General features: G+C 39.4%; 1 protein-coding gene across 2 annotated transcripts in view; it reads left to right on the top strand.

Annotated features, from left to right (window-relative positions):
* Positions 1-8,507: 8,507 nt before the first annotated feature.
* LOC307027561 (FERM domain-containing protein 5-like) overlaps positions 8,508-17,076 on the top strand; it is a 75,566-nt gene continuing 66,997 nt past the window's right edge. For both annotated transcript variants that reach the window (XM_079662508.1, XM_079662507.1), the window contains exon 1: positions 8,508-9,519. In XM_079662508.1, coding sequence (XP_079518634.1) covers positions 9,418-9,519 — 102 coding nt within the window. In that variant the 5' untranslated portion in view covers positions 8,508-9,417. The remainder of the gene's footprint in view (positions 9,520-17,076) is intronic.

Genomic DNA, 17,076 nt, shown 5'->3' with positions numbered 1-17,076 from the left:
TAACTTGTGTTACTGGAATGAACTTGAGCAAATGTGAGTCAGAGTAGAGGTCATATACTGGTCTAATTAACATTTGAATAAACATTATATAGGCTCACTCCATTTATGTTCATCAGCCCTGCTAAATTCAGCTTTTCCTGGCCACCTACTGACCTCTCTGCTTAAAACCTCCCATGTTCAACCTCCATGACCGGCAGTAGTCCTCATTCAGAGTCTTTCTCCTTGGTAGACCTAGGGTGTTTTCCAGTCAGTAGCCATCCTTTCATCCCTGCTAGCCAGGACATGTTTTCCAACTGTAAGGCAAACAACTCTAAACATTTAAGAAAAAAAGGATGTAACTGGGACCTAATCATAATTTTGAAGACATAACTAAATGATACACGTGGTGGATTACTTACAACCAAAATTCCCAATACTTGATAAGCATGACTTACATTGTGTTGTTTTTTTATCATCACTGTTCAGTAGTGTGATGAAATTCTTGGAGCAAAGAACCGGAGCACAAGAAGTACACTGGAGAACTTCTAACTCTCAGACATGTCAGACACTGAAGATTTAAAAGACCCGAAGACATTTACCAAGACACCATAGCAGCACAAGTCATGTCCCCCAAACTGCTGTACGATTACCAAAAGGCCGGAATATGGAAGCAAACATTCCATCAGTAAGACATCACTAGTTATGTTTCTTGTAGACAATCAGACTTCACTGGAAATCAAAACATGGTATTGCATGCTCTGCGAAGTATTAAATCCCCATTGGAAATTAATCAATGCTTTCTACCTGGTAGTTCTGTGAAGGTTTTCATAGTCATTACATTTATAAAATAAATACCATTCGATTTCAAATGGACTTGTATGTGAATCGTACTCTGTTTACATGAGGCCTAGTCATGGAGCACACTGCCTGCGCCGCAACAATGGTCTCGTTTTCGCCGATTCGTTCCCATCAGCCCATCGTAGCTCGCCGTGATCGTATAGTGGTTAGTACTCTGCGTTGTGGCCGCAGCAACCCCGGTTCGAATCCGGGTCACGGCATTGCGATAACAATGTCACGGCAGATGGGTTGTCTTTTAAACAGATTAAAATACATTAGGAGAAACTCACTACAGATAAAAAACAATGCAAATATAAAACACAAATGTGCCAAAACCTTTATATATACAGTCTATGGCCAAAACACAAGCAAATGGGAAAAATGTCACCCACAAGATGCAGCGTTTACTAAAAGCGTTTACTAAAAGCGTTGCATAGACAAAACGCTGCAAATACAAAATGCTTGCAAATACAAAACGCTTGCTTGCAAAGATAAAAATGCTGCAAGAAACTCAAAACACAACACACACAGAAACACTAAAAAGTGATCCACACAGCTTGGATCTGAGCGCTTGTTGAACATTTGCAAGTGTTTCGGCACATTTTTGTTTTTATGTTAAACATAGATCCTGTACCAACTGTAACTAAATGATACACGTGGTGGATTACTTACAACCAAAATTCCCAATACTTGATAAGTATGACTTACATTTTGTTCTTTTTTTCACATCAATACTGTTCAGTAGTGTGATGAAATTATTGGTGCAAAGAACCGGAGCACAAGAAGTACACTGGAGAACTTCTAACTCTAAGACATGTCAGACACTGAAGATCTAGACCTGAAGACATTTACCAAGACACCATAGCAGCACAAATGATGTCCCCCAAACTGCTACGATTGCCAAAAAGCCGGAGATCAAACATTCCATCAGTAAGACATCACTAGTTATGTTTCTTGTAGATAATCAGACTTCACTGGAAATCAAAACATAATATTATTTCATGCTCTGTGAACACCGTTGTCATTTTTAATTGTTATCTTTGATTTTCCTTAATTGTATTAATCTGTGTGAATCTGTGCTGTCCTGTTTCTCATCCTCCCCCTGTTGCTGTTAAACTACTGAATTTCCCACGGGGATTAATCAAGCCAATTTATCTTATCTTATCTTATTGCCCCCACATATTTTTATATTTCTCACACAAGACATATGTTGTAATTGTTCTTGTTGACAAACTAATAAAGTTCAGAGGGCGTTTGAGGTGCCAAGTTCTACTCTTACTTCTACTAGTCCTTGCTTGCAAACCCCTGTGGCATAACTGTTCATAACCTTCAAGTGTAAAGAGCTAGTTGAGGTAATTCAGGCACCTGGTCTTGCAACCCACTAGAATGTATTTAAGTTCAGCTGGAGTCGGGGAGAGGGGGGCATGTCCTTGTACTTACCGTAAAGCCCCCCTAGAGGGTGACACAGTCAGGGTAACTGGCCACCGTTTTAAAAAGTTACTCTTACAACAAATATTGTATTTGCAGTAATCAAATAAGTAATCAAATATACTCATAAAAGCACTAGTATGAAATTACCCAAGAACTGTTGTGATGGTATTTTTTTTCTTGCATGTAACTTTAACTTCGAGCAAAGCATTACATCCCCATTATAAATATATCAATTATTTCTACTTGGTAGAGCTGTGAATGTTTTCATAGTCATTGCTTTTATAAAACAAATATATTTCGATTTCAAATGGACTTTTATGTCAATCGTACTCTGGTTACATGAGACCTACTGGCTACTTGTGGAGCCTTCTATCTGCACCACGACAATGGTCTCATTTTCACAAGCTCAAATCCATCAGCTCATCGTAGCTCGCCGTGATCGTATAGTGGTTAGTACTCTGCGTTGTGGCCGCAGCAACCCCGGTTCGAATCCGGGTCACGGCATTGCGGTAACAATGTCACGGCAGATGGGTTGTCTTTTAAACAGATTAAAATACATTGGCGCAAACGCTACAGTACAAAAAAACCAATGCAAATATAAACAAAAATTCACCCACGTTCCAGCATTTAGAAAACATTAGCCAAATAAAAAAATGCTGTAAGAAGCTCAAAACACAACGTAAACTGGGACACTCCGAGATCCACACAGCTGGGATCGGAGTGCTTGTTGACGATTTGCATGTGTTTCGGCACATTTTCGGCTTGTTCAGCTTTCTCCCACTTCCTTGTACTTACCGTAAAGCTCCTCTAGAGGGAGACACAGTCAGGGTAACTGGAAGATCCGTTTTAAAAAGTTACTCTTACAACAAATCTTGTATTTGCAGTAATCAAATAAGTAATCGAAGATACTCATAAAAGCACTTTACGAAATTACCCAATAACTGTTGTGATGTTTTTGCATGTAGGCTAACTGTAACCTTTGAACAAAGCTTTAAATCCCCATTATAAATTAATTGATGCTCCCGAGTTGGTAGATCTGTAAAGGTTTTCATTGTCATTACTTTTATAAAATAAATATATTTCGATTTCAAATGAACTTTTATTTTGATAGTATTCTGTGTACATGAGGCATACACATGGAGCCTACTTCCTGCACCACCACGCTGCTGCCGTTTTCCCCGGCTCTCTGCCATCAGCCCATCGTAGCTCGCCGTGATCGTATAGTGGTTAGTACTCTGCGTTGTGGCCGCAGCAACCCCGGTTCGAATCCGGGTCACGGCATTGCGGTAACAATGTCACGGCAGATGGGTTGTCTTTTAAACAGATTAAAATACATTGGCGCAAACGCTACAGTACAAAAAAACCAATGCAAATATAAACAAAAATTCACCCACGTTCCAGCATTTAGAAAACATTAGCCAAATAAAAAAATGCTGTAAGAAGCTCAAAACACAACGTAAACTGGGACACTCCGAGATCCACACAGCTGGGATCGGAGTGCTTGTTGACGATTTGCATGTGTTTCGGCACATTTTCGGCTTGTTCAGCTTTCTCCCACTTCCTTGTACTTACCGTAAAGCTCTTCTAGAGGGAGACACAGTCAGGGTAACTGGAAGATCCGTTTTAAAAAGTTACTCTTACAACAAATCTTGTATTTGCAGTAATCAAATAAGTAATCGAAGATACTCATAAAAGCACTTTACGAAATTACCCAATAACTGTTGTGATGTTTTTGCATGTAGGCTAACTGTAACCTTTGAACAAAGCATTAAATCCCCATTATAAATTAATTGATGCTCCCGAGTTGGTAGATATGTAAAGGTTTTCATTGTCATTACTTTTATAAAATAAATATATTTCGATTTCAAATGAACTTTTATTTTGATAGTATTCTATGTACATGAGGCATACACATGGAGCCTACTTCCTGCACCACCACCCTGCTGCCATTTTCCCCGGCTCTTTGCCATCAGCCCATCGTAGCTCGCCGTGATCGTATAGTGGTTAGTACTCTGCGTTGTGGCCGCAGCAACCCCGGTTCGAATCCGGGTCACGGCATTGCGGTAACAATGTCACGGCAGATGGGTTCTCTTTTAAAAAGAGTACAAAGAGATACTCACTACAGTTAAAAAAAACAATGCAAATATAAAACACAAATGTGCCAAAACACATGCAAATGAATAAACATTTTCATCCACTTCACAACACGTGCACAACATTTAGAAAACATTCACCAACTTGAAGAAACACTCGTAGCGTTTACTAAAAGCGTTGCATAAACAAAAAGCTGCAAATACAAAACGCTTCAAATAAAGAAATTCTGCAAGAAACTCAAAACGTAAACAGGGACACACTAAACACACAGAAAAAAAGTATGATCCACACAGCTGGGATCGGAGTGCCTGTTGACTATTTGCATGTGTTTTGGCACATTTGTGTTTTTATATTAAGCATAGATACATACAGTAGCCTTATGGAGGACGGCATGGAGGATAGGACATGACATAAGTAACAAATAAATAAAGAATAAATAAATAAACGGATACAAAAATACAAGAATAAATAAATGTGCAAAAAAACTGAAATAAATGTGGAAATAAATATAGGAATAAATAAACAGAAGAACATTTTAAATAAATAAATGTATAAATAATACATTAGTATTATTATAATTATACATCTTTAATGTATTTCTACATTTATTTTCACTAACATAAATATATTTATACATTTCTGTATGTGTTTCACACAACGTTGTTTTGCTTGGTAGCCTTGTGGATACAACAACATTTATAACAAATGTACTTTCAATTGTTTTGAAAGGTTCAACAACTGCACATGTCTTTAACAATATCTTTGAGTTGCTAAAATATTTTATTTCACTTCCTCTGACCAGTCCCATTTTTATTTGGAAGCTTTGTGCCAAGTGTTACACAGTGCAAGGAGAAACACAGTGACTCGTCTTCTCTCTTCAATAAATATTTTAAAAGCTTACAGCACCGGCAATGTCTGGCGTATTCATGTTCTGTATAAACCTTAAAACCCCCTGAGACAAAAGTACAATTTGTGATATTGGGCTAATTAAATACACTTTGATTTAATTGTATTGTTGTATTTTGCGCAAGTAAGTACATAAGTACACTTCACTCCAGAGCCCTCAAGAGCCTGATATAAATGTTTATTGGTGTAAAAAATGGTGTTGCTATTAAAGGTTTTGCTACTACCTAAAACTCAGCACAAGGAGTGTAAAGGATGGTATTTCTAACAGGTTTGAGATTTTTGATTTTGAAGCTCTTCTCCACTATAGCAGTGACATCACGCACAAATGTAACAAGCAGCACTAGTCTAGGATAAATCAACATGAAAACTGCATGGCTGGGATTGAACCCCCACCTTCTGACTCAAAGACAACAGCTCTTCCTCACAGTCACAGCCAAATGATGGGATATTCAGAAATAACGAATACATTGCCGGAGTGTCCCAATCGAGATAACCGTTTTGTTGTTTGAATGGAGGTTCTTTTTAATGGGAAAAAAACCTGAAGTTTGGTAAAGTTGGATACGGAGGCTTAATTCCATTGTTTCTCAAAGACATATTAAAGAAACCTTATCTAGATGCCCTGGTAGCCTTGTGTTTTATGAACATATGTAAAAAATTGGACTGTAACTTCCTGTGATGAGTTTCAACAAATGTTTTTACAATATCTCCTCTTATAATTCCTCTCCTCCTCATGTCAAAGTGTACAATATAGTTATAATGTCAACAGACATGTACAAGGTAAAATACCATTGGACAGATTATAAAGCTTGAAGGTAGAAGCTTTTAATGTAAGATAACGTTAGAATGTAAGGTAACAGTAAGAGATTAATGCAATATGTGTGTGTGACTTAAGGGTGTAAATGAATATCTTCCAACCTGAGGGTCAGTGGTACAACTCCCAGCATGCTCTATTGGTTTGTTATTTTACCTCACTGAGCTGCCAGGGAAGAACTCATGCAAGTTCTTTCAAAATAATAGCTCTCGCAAACTCTCGTAAAAACGTTTGTAATTGTGTTGTAAAAAACGGAAAAAGGTAGAAAGATATTTAGGCTTAATTTCAGTTTTTTCGAAAGGACATATTCAGGTAAGCAAGTCCCATTCTAATCCTAATATACGAGCCGAGCCTAGCCAGTAAAATGTTGATGAAATACATCTGGGTGTACTTGGCACAAGGAGTAAATGGATACCTACCAATGTGGGGGTCAGTGGTTCAAATCCCCAACATGTGAGAGGCAAAACGGCAAACTCCATTGCATATCTTATGGAAATAAAGAGGCTGTGGTAATTGAAGTCAACCAAATATAAAATAAAAACTGAAGTTAGATAAAGTTAGAAAAATAATGAGGCTTCATTTTAGTTTTTTCTATGATCATTACCTTTATAAAAATAAATATATTTCGATTTAAAATGGACTTCTATGTGAATTGTACTCTGTTGACATGAGGCCTACTCATTGAGCCTACTGCCCGAACCACGATATTGATTGCGTTTTTGCCAACCCCCTACTATCAGCCCGTCGTAGCTCGCCGTGATCGTATAGTGGTTAGTACTCTGCGTTGTGGCCGCAGCAACCCCGGTTCGAATCCGGGTCACGGCATTGCGGTAACAATGTCACGGCAGATGGGTTGTCTTTTAAACAGATTAAAATACATTAGGGCAAACGCTACAGTACAAAAAAACCAATGCAAAATAAACAAAAATTCACCCACGTTCCAGCATTTAGAAAACATTAGCCAAATAAAAAAATGCTGTAAGAAGCTCAAAACACAACGTAAACTGGGACACTCCGTGATCCACACAGCTGGGATCGGAGTGCTTGTTGACGATTTGCATGTGTTTCGGCACATTTTCGGCTTGTTCAGCTTTCTCCCACTTCCTTGTAAAGCTCCTCTAGAGGGAGACACAGTCAGGGTAACTGGAAGATCCGTTTTACAAAGTTACTCTTACAACAAATCTTGTATTTGCAGTAATCAAATAAGTAATCGAAGATACTCATAAAAGCATGGGTTGTCTTTTAAAAGATACAACGTGAATGTAATAAAGCAATGTCTATAAGCGATTGTATGACACATTTTCAGTTTTTATCTTTCCATGACATTTCTCAATATTGTTATTTCCCCTTTGGCAAATATTTTAATATAATTACTTTAATGTGTTCAATGCAGGCTCAGGGATGGGCCCAACACATCTAAATAAATCTATAGATTAGTATGTTAAGGGGGCAAGAAAATCAGCGACTGGACTGTGTGGTGGGGACATACCTGCAGGTGAAGAGACAATTAATGTATTTTACATTTTTTGGGGGAAATATGCTTTGGTTTCACTACAGTCCACATCATTGGATACAAAGGCAAGAAAGGTAGTAAGGCTGAAAGTTCATTACCCTGCTAATATGGAGGTACAATGTGAAGGGTCCGGCCCTTTTGAGAGAGAAAGAGATTAAAAACTGGTTTGGGGCACATGGAATATAAATAACACCATGGAGGAATAAGGTGATTCATAAGTGTAAATCAGACTCTAAATAAAGATGGTAAGGCTGACCCTGAAAATATAACTATCACCAAGAGGTCAAATCACATCTTTGGAAGGATTGTATCTACATTGCATTAGACAGGCCCACATTTTCCCATGGTGCCACTCAAATAGTCCTTAATCAATAAACATACATATATATATTGGCTTATAACTCATCAACCACCAATGTAATATCAGTTAGCAACTTAATGTAATTCCGGTCAACTAAGCCAAAGATTGTATGCCTAGATTACATTTACCCGGATGATAGGATCAACGGTAGTGTTCCCAGCGCCATATAGACTGAGATTCTATCTATATGGCGCTGAGTGTTCCAAATGTTTATATTAAGGACTTTGACAGCAACAAGTACTAGGAAAGTAACCTTAACACGGTTTACTGTGTGCGCTGGCAGGCCAATTTTTGTTCCCAAAGTCTAAGTTTTTGACAGTGTAGCCAACTCAAATAAACACACTAGAGTGAGTTTAATGTCAATCTCTTTTAACCCTGCAATAGCCAGCCAACTCCAGCAGAGGGCAGTGGTGTGGGTGCAGAGGGGAAACAGAGTCTGCATTTCTTTAGTAGAAAAAGAGTTTAGAGAGAAAGCAGGTGGGTAATTTCAGCTGGTGGACAGAGAAAGTTTCAGCAGAGTTTATGCTTGTTACTGTATGGCTGATATTTCCTGACAACAAACGTCCAACAAGGGTGGAGAAGATTTGAGCTGGAGTATTGTTTTCCTTTCTCATTTACATTGTTGTGTGTTAAAAAAAGAGACTGCTTGTTTGGAGATCCACTTCAACAGGAGGACTATTTCACCAGAATAATACTTCATCCATTCATCCCTCCCATCTACAGAAAGGCTGATCAAAACCACACACTATCTAAACAAAACCACACTACCGGGGCAGATGAACATTTACTGTTTCATTTTGTGTTTTCAGAGCTTCAAATTGTTTGTTTGGTTCATTTCTCTTCAACTTGAGTCAGTGGAAGGACACTGGGACTCAATCATTTGTCTGTTCACTGTTAAATAAACTATACTATCCTACTCAAGTAAAGAACAAGTCTCTCAAAATTGTATTTCAATATCGTATTTGAGTAAATCTACTTAGTTAATGCACAGTGCACACCACTGCGACCGACCAATGTTTAACTTGTGAAACTGAAGCCTCTTGCTGTGTTATTATTCCCACCATGTGTCTGCAGTATGGTCTGCAGTCACGACGAACTGTAGCCTATCGGAATTTCGGCTCCACTCGTTACCTCTGAAGGCAGCCTCTCAGCCATTGCTATGATTGGCGGACGGACCTGCCACTCATCACTTGTCCCGCCCCGCAGCATTAGCGCGGCATGGCAACGGCGAAGGGGGAGCAGGTACCTACGGTTAGGGGCTCCAGTCTAACCGGACCACAGAGAGTGCAGCAGCAGCCGCAGTAGCAGCACTATTTCCCGCCTCACTGACTGGAGAACAGCGCTGATAAGAGGATGCTCCACCGCCACCACCGCTCCGCTCCCTCGCTCACCAGGTGTTGGACTAAACAGGGACGTCGTTAACAGCAGCAGATCTTGTATGCATGTGCTGTGTCTCCCTGGTCCCGTACACAGACGATCGAGAAGATGCTGAGCCGACTAATGAGCAGCAGCATCAGGAGTCTGGACCGGGAATGCAACTGCACTGTGAGGCTGCTGGACGACTCGGAGTACACCTGCACGATCCAGGTCAGTGGGGGCCAACATTTGCTCTTTTTTCAAATCACCTTGTGGAGGACGTGCTATTGACACGTAAACTGGGCGGTGATCAGGTGAACATGATTCCCCTCCAAGCTCATCTTTCCCATTTCTTAGTCTGCTGCAAAGGATGTGTCATCATACCTTAACTCCATTCACCGTCACAGAACATGTATTTGATTGATGATATGTGTGTATGGCCAGACGTGTGGTGTGTCTGTCATCAATGGGCTGCAGGCGTTGCTTTCGTCACAGCCCATACCTGTGTGGACAGCATGATGTCCATTGCGTAGCAAAATCAAGGAGGTTCAATTTGCACTATTTTGAAATCCAACAGAAGACACACAAAACACAGAATCTCTCTTTAAGCTTTTGTCATCAGCAGCTTGCATGCATTGATTTGAATGCATTATGAAACAAATCTGTATAATCTGATCAGGAACGATTTCAGTGGATGGATCAGAGAGGATTTATGGCTGCATGAGGCGGCAGGAGGATGAGAGGCTGTTGTTCTATAACCTCTAGTCTATAGGTTTAATGTTGTTTAGATTCTAATTAGTCTAACAGAGGCTGGGCAATGGACACATCTTAATTTGTTTTAACAAAGCAGACATTATTTCCCCTGATGTTCATTTGCCCTTCAGGCTGACCCTGGGTTTTAAAACCATGGAGAATTCGATTGCTATGCTTTTTGGACCCCAGGACGAAGCCAATGGGAATAATGATCTGGAAACCTCTGTTACTTAGTGATCAAGTAAAGGCATCGAAAGCTTCTTTTCATGAAGATGTGAGCCAGTTGCAAAGGCCAATGCTGTGGGCTCCTCATTTTTTATGATTCCTTGTTTTCACTTTCTGGTTATTTGTTCGAGCTGTAACAGTAGTCCATCAATAGTTGTTATTTATTGTTGATACAGACGCAGCGAGGCATTGCTTCTACTTTGCAGTGACTTCTGAGACTGTAGTTTTTAGTGCTGTACTAAGGAAGAACAAAAGGGGAATTTATGTTTACTTGGTGTAGATCATTTATTTTGTCTTTCATGTACTTTGGTAGTAACGCTTGAATCTGCACATTGGATTAGGCAGTCAGTCAATCAGTCTCTTACCCAATGGGTCAATTGCAGACTTGTTTGAATAATTTCTCTTTATTTCTTGTGCTTCTTGAGTCTTAAAAATCAATGTATTGACACAAATGAAGGTGAGGCATGACTGGAGTCAGTAAACAGTTTATAAGCGAGAGCAGAGGAGTAGGAGCAAGTGATTAACGTCTGTGACTTCCTTTGTAAATCTTGTGTGTGTGCGTCTTTCAAAGTCTTTGGCGCAGCTGCATCATTGAGGAGTCTGTGTGCATCACCTTACCTGGTCCTTTGAGTTGCTGGAGCTGCGTTTGAAGGGATTCCATTACTGCTGAATTAGAGATGACAACACACAAAGACCATCCCCACCTGTTCATTTCTTAGATCTGACAGCAAAGGCAAAGCAAGCCGTTTCAACTTCTAACAGCCTAAAGTGGCAGTGCTCGAGGGACACGTACAAAATGGTGATTTTATGCCAGTCTCTGGTCCCTGCTTGTCCTCATCTGTTACTAAATAATACCTGTTGCCAACTGGTTGTGCTAGCGACTGGCCCTGCACCGCTTGGGGTAAACTTTGTGTCAATACATTTTTGAGAGAAAAATTGAAATCTTTTGGTTTTAATTTTAATATTCTACTAAATAATTACTTATGTATTCTTCTGATGGCAGGGCGAAACATGTTTTTTTTTATGAGTGGTGTTTACCAAAGTAAAGCCCGCACTGGTTCCTAATTGACTTTTAGAAGCTCTTTCACCCAGACGTTATTCAAAGTGTTTTGACTGTCTGTGCTGATCCCACCCTTTTAGCAACTAAAAGCACACAGCAGGGACTGAATGCTTAATTTCTAGTTCAGCTTCTTTTGAGATGGATAAGCCCACATGCTGTATTTAATTATTTCCCATGATGGATATATATGCCATTATTTCACACCATAGGGGTCTTGATGATGCACATTTGGTCTAAATGAAAACATAAATAGGATCATGGGCTTAATCAATTGTGTATTGTTAACACCAACAACGTCACCATTTCTTTCTGGCATTATGATGTGAGAGCAAACATTTAGGGAGTAGTATTAATTAGGTTTTACACAAATCGTCTGCCAGGCTAAATAAGCTCAGTTGAACAGTAATTCTTCATTTGCATGATAAAGGACATCACAGTGACCTTACCGGAGCATGAATACAGTGTTGGCTCGCTGAAAAATGGGAGCGGATGTCAGCTGTCCTTCCCTGCACACCTTGGAGATATGGCCTAGAATGGAGGTCCCTCGTGGGGAAACAATAGTGACACTCTCCATTTAGCTCAATTAGCCTACAAGTTGCGCTGCTATTGTTAATCTAAAGTCCTATCATAGTGGAATAATGGTTGATATGACCTTCATAATGGGAAAAGCTGTGAACGCAGCGTGGAGTGGCAGAAAATAAAAAATGTGAAGACTAGTCTGGATGTTTTAACATGTACAAAAGGGCCCCAGACTAATGCCTTTGCCCATTAGACTGTCAGGCTTCTCTGCCACCCTCCTCAAATTCCAACACCACTTATGTATCACACCCATACTGTGTGCCTGTCCTCCAATCCTCCTGATGACATTGTTACTGATAACATCATGACCCTGGAAGCATAGGATAGACTCATGTTTATTGATTTCTCTTGTCCTTTCACCACCATTCATTCTTTCAGGATATTCACCAGGCTTCTCACAGTCGCAATACTTGGATTGGTGGGGGAAACGTTGGAAGGGGCTGCAATTATAGCGCTCAATTATACCTATAGAAGCTTTAGAGAAGTCACCAGCAAAGAAATATAAGCTCAGGAGAGACAGGATCAGAAGCGTTACTGTGTTTAGCCACGTGGTGTTAGCGGTGATCACCAGCACAAAGGCCCATGAATAATAATGATTTATACAATTATTTAAATCAGGAGAGCCATAGTACAATGGATGGAGATGCTAGGCGTGGCAACAATCCGAGTTGTGTTATGGAAAAGCCTTCCTTGATTAAAATCAGATTAAATACAGGCTGCTATGTTTTCTTCTTCATCATCATAATCATCCATGTTGCCAACTCCTATATCTCGTTTTTGGCCAGCACGGTGGAAAGGATGAAGCTTTCATAAAGGTGATGAAATGTTTTGACATCAAATCCCATTAAAAGACAAAACCAGCATTTAACTGAGCCTACAAACAGCTATAGTCTGTGTTGGCAAAGCCTGATATATTTTATCTGTTTGCATAGAACGCCGTTATGGTCTAAAACCCGGAAGAGAGTGCTGGTGTATCTCCAGGAGGGATTAGTTGGAGGAGATCAGGCTATAGCGATAATGAGAGTTTTACAGAATTGTGTGATTATTGTATAGTTCTGTGGGGTTTACTGCATTTATGCCCCTCAACTCTTTAAATGAATTACCATCTTGCTATCTTTTGTTCTGAACACTTTTTTACAGTGTAGGTTTAGCCATAGTCCAATCCCCATAGAGCACTGTAATGAAAGAAACGCACAAATACAGGGATTATTTAGATGTATCTTTTGTTTGGTTTGTTATACCCTGGACGGCTTTGAATTATCATAGAGATTGATTAAACGGCAACGATCTGCCATTGTTAATCAGCAGCATCGCTTGAGACAACACAGAAGAGCAGAATAAACACTCCAAGGTCCCAGATAGTTAGTTTTAATGAGTTTATTATAGTCAAATGCAAGCTATGACATTCAGAATCAACATCCATAGCATGAACTTTACAATCATACACTTGATACCTTTTTTTATTGAGTAAACATAAACACTGTTTACCATCAGGGTAAACATCAGAGGCAGACACAGTGGGGCATTTGCTCTAAATTAATATTCCTACCATGAACCATTGTATGTGTATCAGAGATTGAAAGTAAGATGAATGATGGGAAATCATTGATCCAGAGAGACATAGCTCATCACTGAGTGGTTCAGTCACCTGGCACCAACTCAGATCCTGCAGAGTCCACTAATGAAATGAAGGCCAGTCTTTTGAAGCCAAATGCACGACTTGGAAGGAGCTCGTCTGGTATTGTGTTGTGAATGCATTATTGAAATATATTGCTCTTGTCTCCTAAGTGGTCTCTGCACTCATATTGTTTTCTTCTCTGCCTGCACTGCTCAAATTGGAATAGAGGATGTACCTCATTGTGTGTTGATACATGTTTGGGTCTGCTCAGCTGTTGCCTTTCGCTTCCTAACTAAAATAATGATACTGGGCATTGTACCACAAAATTAGACATAGGTTTCCAAACTAGACCTCGGCCAAATAACAACAAGCAAAGGCTTTTTATATAAGAACCATGAATGTCTGTACAATGTCACGGCAATCCATCCAAATGTTGCTGATATATTTAAGTTGAGACCACAGTGGCTGACCGGCATTGCAATCCATAGTGAAGTGCGATGATAGGGCTAATCTTGACTATTGCTTTTTTGCATTTTCTGGGAAAAGTAAAACATTCAGGCTCTTCTTACGAGCATTTGTTAATATTTATGGCATTTATTACATTATATTCTAACCGTGAACGTCAAACGAATATATAATCAAAAGCTCACTCATTATGACACCTTAAGGAAATTTACTGACAGCCAAAGTTTTCAGATTGGAACAAATTAGACTTTCAGGATACATTGGATGTTGCATGCATGAATAATCTCACTTCACTTAGAAACTGCTTTCAAATTGCCTTTGATCGCGATTCTCAGCCTCAGCTCCTGTGGATCTGCTCAGCAGCTGCTAACAGAAACCGCTTGAGTTGGGAACCTCCTAGATAGAGGCTAAAGGAGCTTAATGTGAAATATGATAAGATTTTCGGTCTGTATTTTTAGACATGTTGATAGTAACTTCATTGTTGAGTCCCCTGGCAGCCTCCCTCACACCACAGCTAGGAAATGCCTCGCGTAGCACCTTGAACTGAAGTGCTAAAAACGACTATGCATGCTCAGTCAGCCTTTCCACAATAAAGGTTTATGATTCAGTATTCAGCAGAAAGTTATTCAGTGGACAAATCTACATTTCGCATGACATCCAAATGTTCAGTCTGTGGCTCACAAGCATGGGACTGTCACAGCTTTCCGCCCATAATAATCCACAGGCTGGGATTTCTTTTTAAACCTATGGCTTAATGTAAAATAAAAGTAGGATGTGCTTAAGACAGAGCTCCTGCTTATCAACCACGCTACCAACTACGTGCCAACAAACTATGAGAGGCATGTCTTCCTGATGTGAAGGCGCCCGGCTAAATTATGTTAATCCATAACGTGGAGAAATGGTGAGATCAACCCTCAAGACTTAAGCACGCTCTCCGATTAGGGCATTAGCCATGACAGTAATATCTACCTCTCCAGTGACGTCAGCGCCTCAACTCAGAATTGATTGATTTAGTCAGCACATGCACTCCCATAACATTCAAACCTAAAGACTTTTCTCTCTTGTGAAAGGTTCATAAGAAACACAGTCATGAGCAATCAGTGAGGATTAATTGTATTCTCTTTCAATTCCAATTCCATTAAATTAGTGCAGCTTTATCCTTTCATCAGTTTTAAATGACTATTTCACAGCTAATAAAAACGGATTTTCTTATTTTAATAATAACTTTGAAACCTGAATTCTTCATTTAAGGGCATGACCCATAAGAATATTCATTTTCTTTGCAAAAGCGTTCATTTTAAGAGTTGATACACCTAGACCCGGTAGTTTATTGTATGTTTAATACCTTATGAATTGTCTGTCTTGGCATTTAAATCTACTACACTGGTGTTAACAGGAAGCATTGATGTGGCTTGCCCTTAAAGTGGTTAGAAGCATATCTAAAATGTGTATGAGTTTGCTATAACAATGACAATCTATTGGTGAATAAATTGCTATGTTGGCGTAACTATATTTTAGGGCTGTGCAATTAATCGTATTTTAATCTCGATTACGATTTTGTCTTGCAACGATTACGAAAAAACTACGTAATCTAAATAAAACGATTATGTTTTTTAATTATTATTATTATTATTATTTTTTTTTTTTTTTTTTTTATTGGTTTTTCAGTTGAATTATACTTAAAGTCAGGGTAATCGACTGTTAAAAACATACTATTCACATTTATTTTTTCAATAAATGGATGTTTTCAAAGTAATGGATAATCCTTTTTAATAATCGTGATATCAATTATTGACAAAAATAATCGTGATTATGATTTTTGCCATAATCAAGCAGCCCTACTATATTTATACATGTTTATCTGCATTGGGATTGACAGTCAGGTGACAATGGGGGTTATTTAGCCTCCGAGACACTGAGGACATGTCTTCATGTTCTGTCAAAGGCTTTAATTCAGGAACCATGCCAGCCAGCAAGGACGACTGAGATAAGGTGAAACGAGGGTGAGGTTCCTGGGTTGTTGGCTCTCTAAATGTGTGTCTGACGAGAGTGAATATTTAATGTTGGTTGTCTTGGATGCACATGTTTCTGGAGGTGTTTGATGAGGTCAGCCCGTGAGATGCAGAAGTAGCAGTGAGAGGAGAACCAGCCAGTACACTTGGAACATTTGGTTGCTCCATACTTGCGTCACTGCATTTGCTGTCTAGCACCACTGAAAGATCTACAATGTTTAGTCAACGCTCATCCATACCCTCTGTCTCCGTCTTTCTCCCATGTTCCATGTCTTTAATGCTAGCTCTCTTCTTGTGCTTTTTCTCCTGTCTGGCCCTTCAATTCCACACAATTCCCCCCTTTGCTTTTCAATTGAATTTCTCCCCTCCTTCTCTCTCTTTGACTCTTCCCTCTCTCTCAGTAGCACTGCAGCTGAACAGAATAATGAGCTTACCCTGACTGAACCTGACACCGGTACACAACACAGCAAAGACATGCTATAGGTCACATAGGCATGCTTGGGACATTTCACCCAAGTAATATCAGATTATAATATTGATATATGCTGTCTCACTGAAACTTGGTTGAGACATGAAGAATATGTCAGCATAAATGAGGCCACTCCACCCAGCCATATCAATACTCATATTCCTTGAGGCACGGGCCGAGGAGGTGGAGTTGCAGCCATCTTTGACTCAAATGTACTTATCAATACTAAACCAAAATTAAATTACACCTCCTTTGAAAGTGTTGTTTTTAGTCTTACGCATCTGACCTGGAAAACTTTGCAGCCAATCTTATTTGTTACAGTGTACCGTGCACCAGGTCCTTATTCAGAATTATTATCAGAATTCTCTGAGTTTTTATCAACGTTGGTACTTAAAACAGATAAAGTAATTATCGTAGGTGACTTTAATATTCATGTTGACGATGATACAAATAGCCTTACTGTTGCATTTAACTCTGTATTAGATTCTGTTGGTTTCTGTCAGAGTGTAAATAAACCAACCCACTGCTATAATCACACTCTTGACCTTGTTCTGACTTATGGTATTGAAATTGAGCAACTATTAGTCGAACCGCATAATCCTGCTTT

The sequence above is a fragment of the Notothenia rossii genome (assembly GCF_949606895.1).
Source record: "Notothenia rossii genome assembly, chromosome: 2".
Taxonomy (NCBI): Eukaryota; Metazoa; Chordata; class Actinopteri; order Perciformes; family Nototheniidae; genus Notothenia; species Notothenia rossii.
The sequence above is the reverse complement of the archived record's forward strand: the minus strand, read 5'-3'. Positions and strand labels throughout refer to the sequence as shown.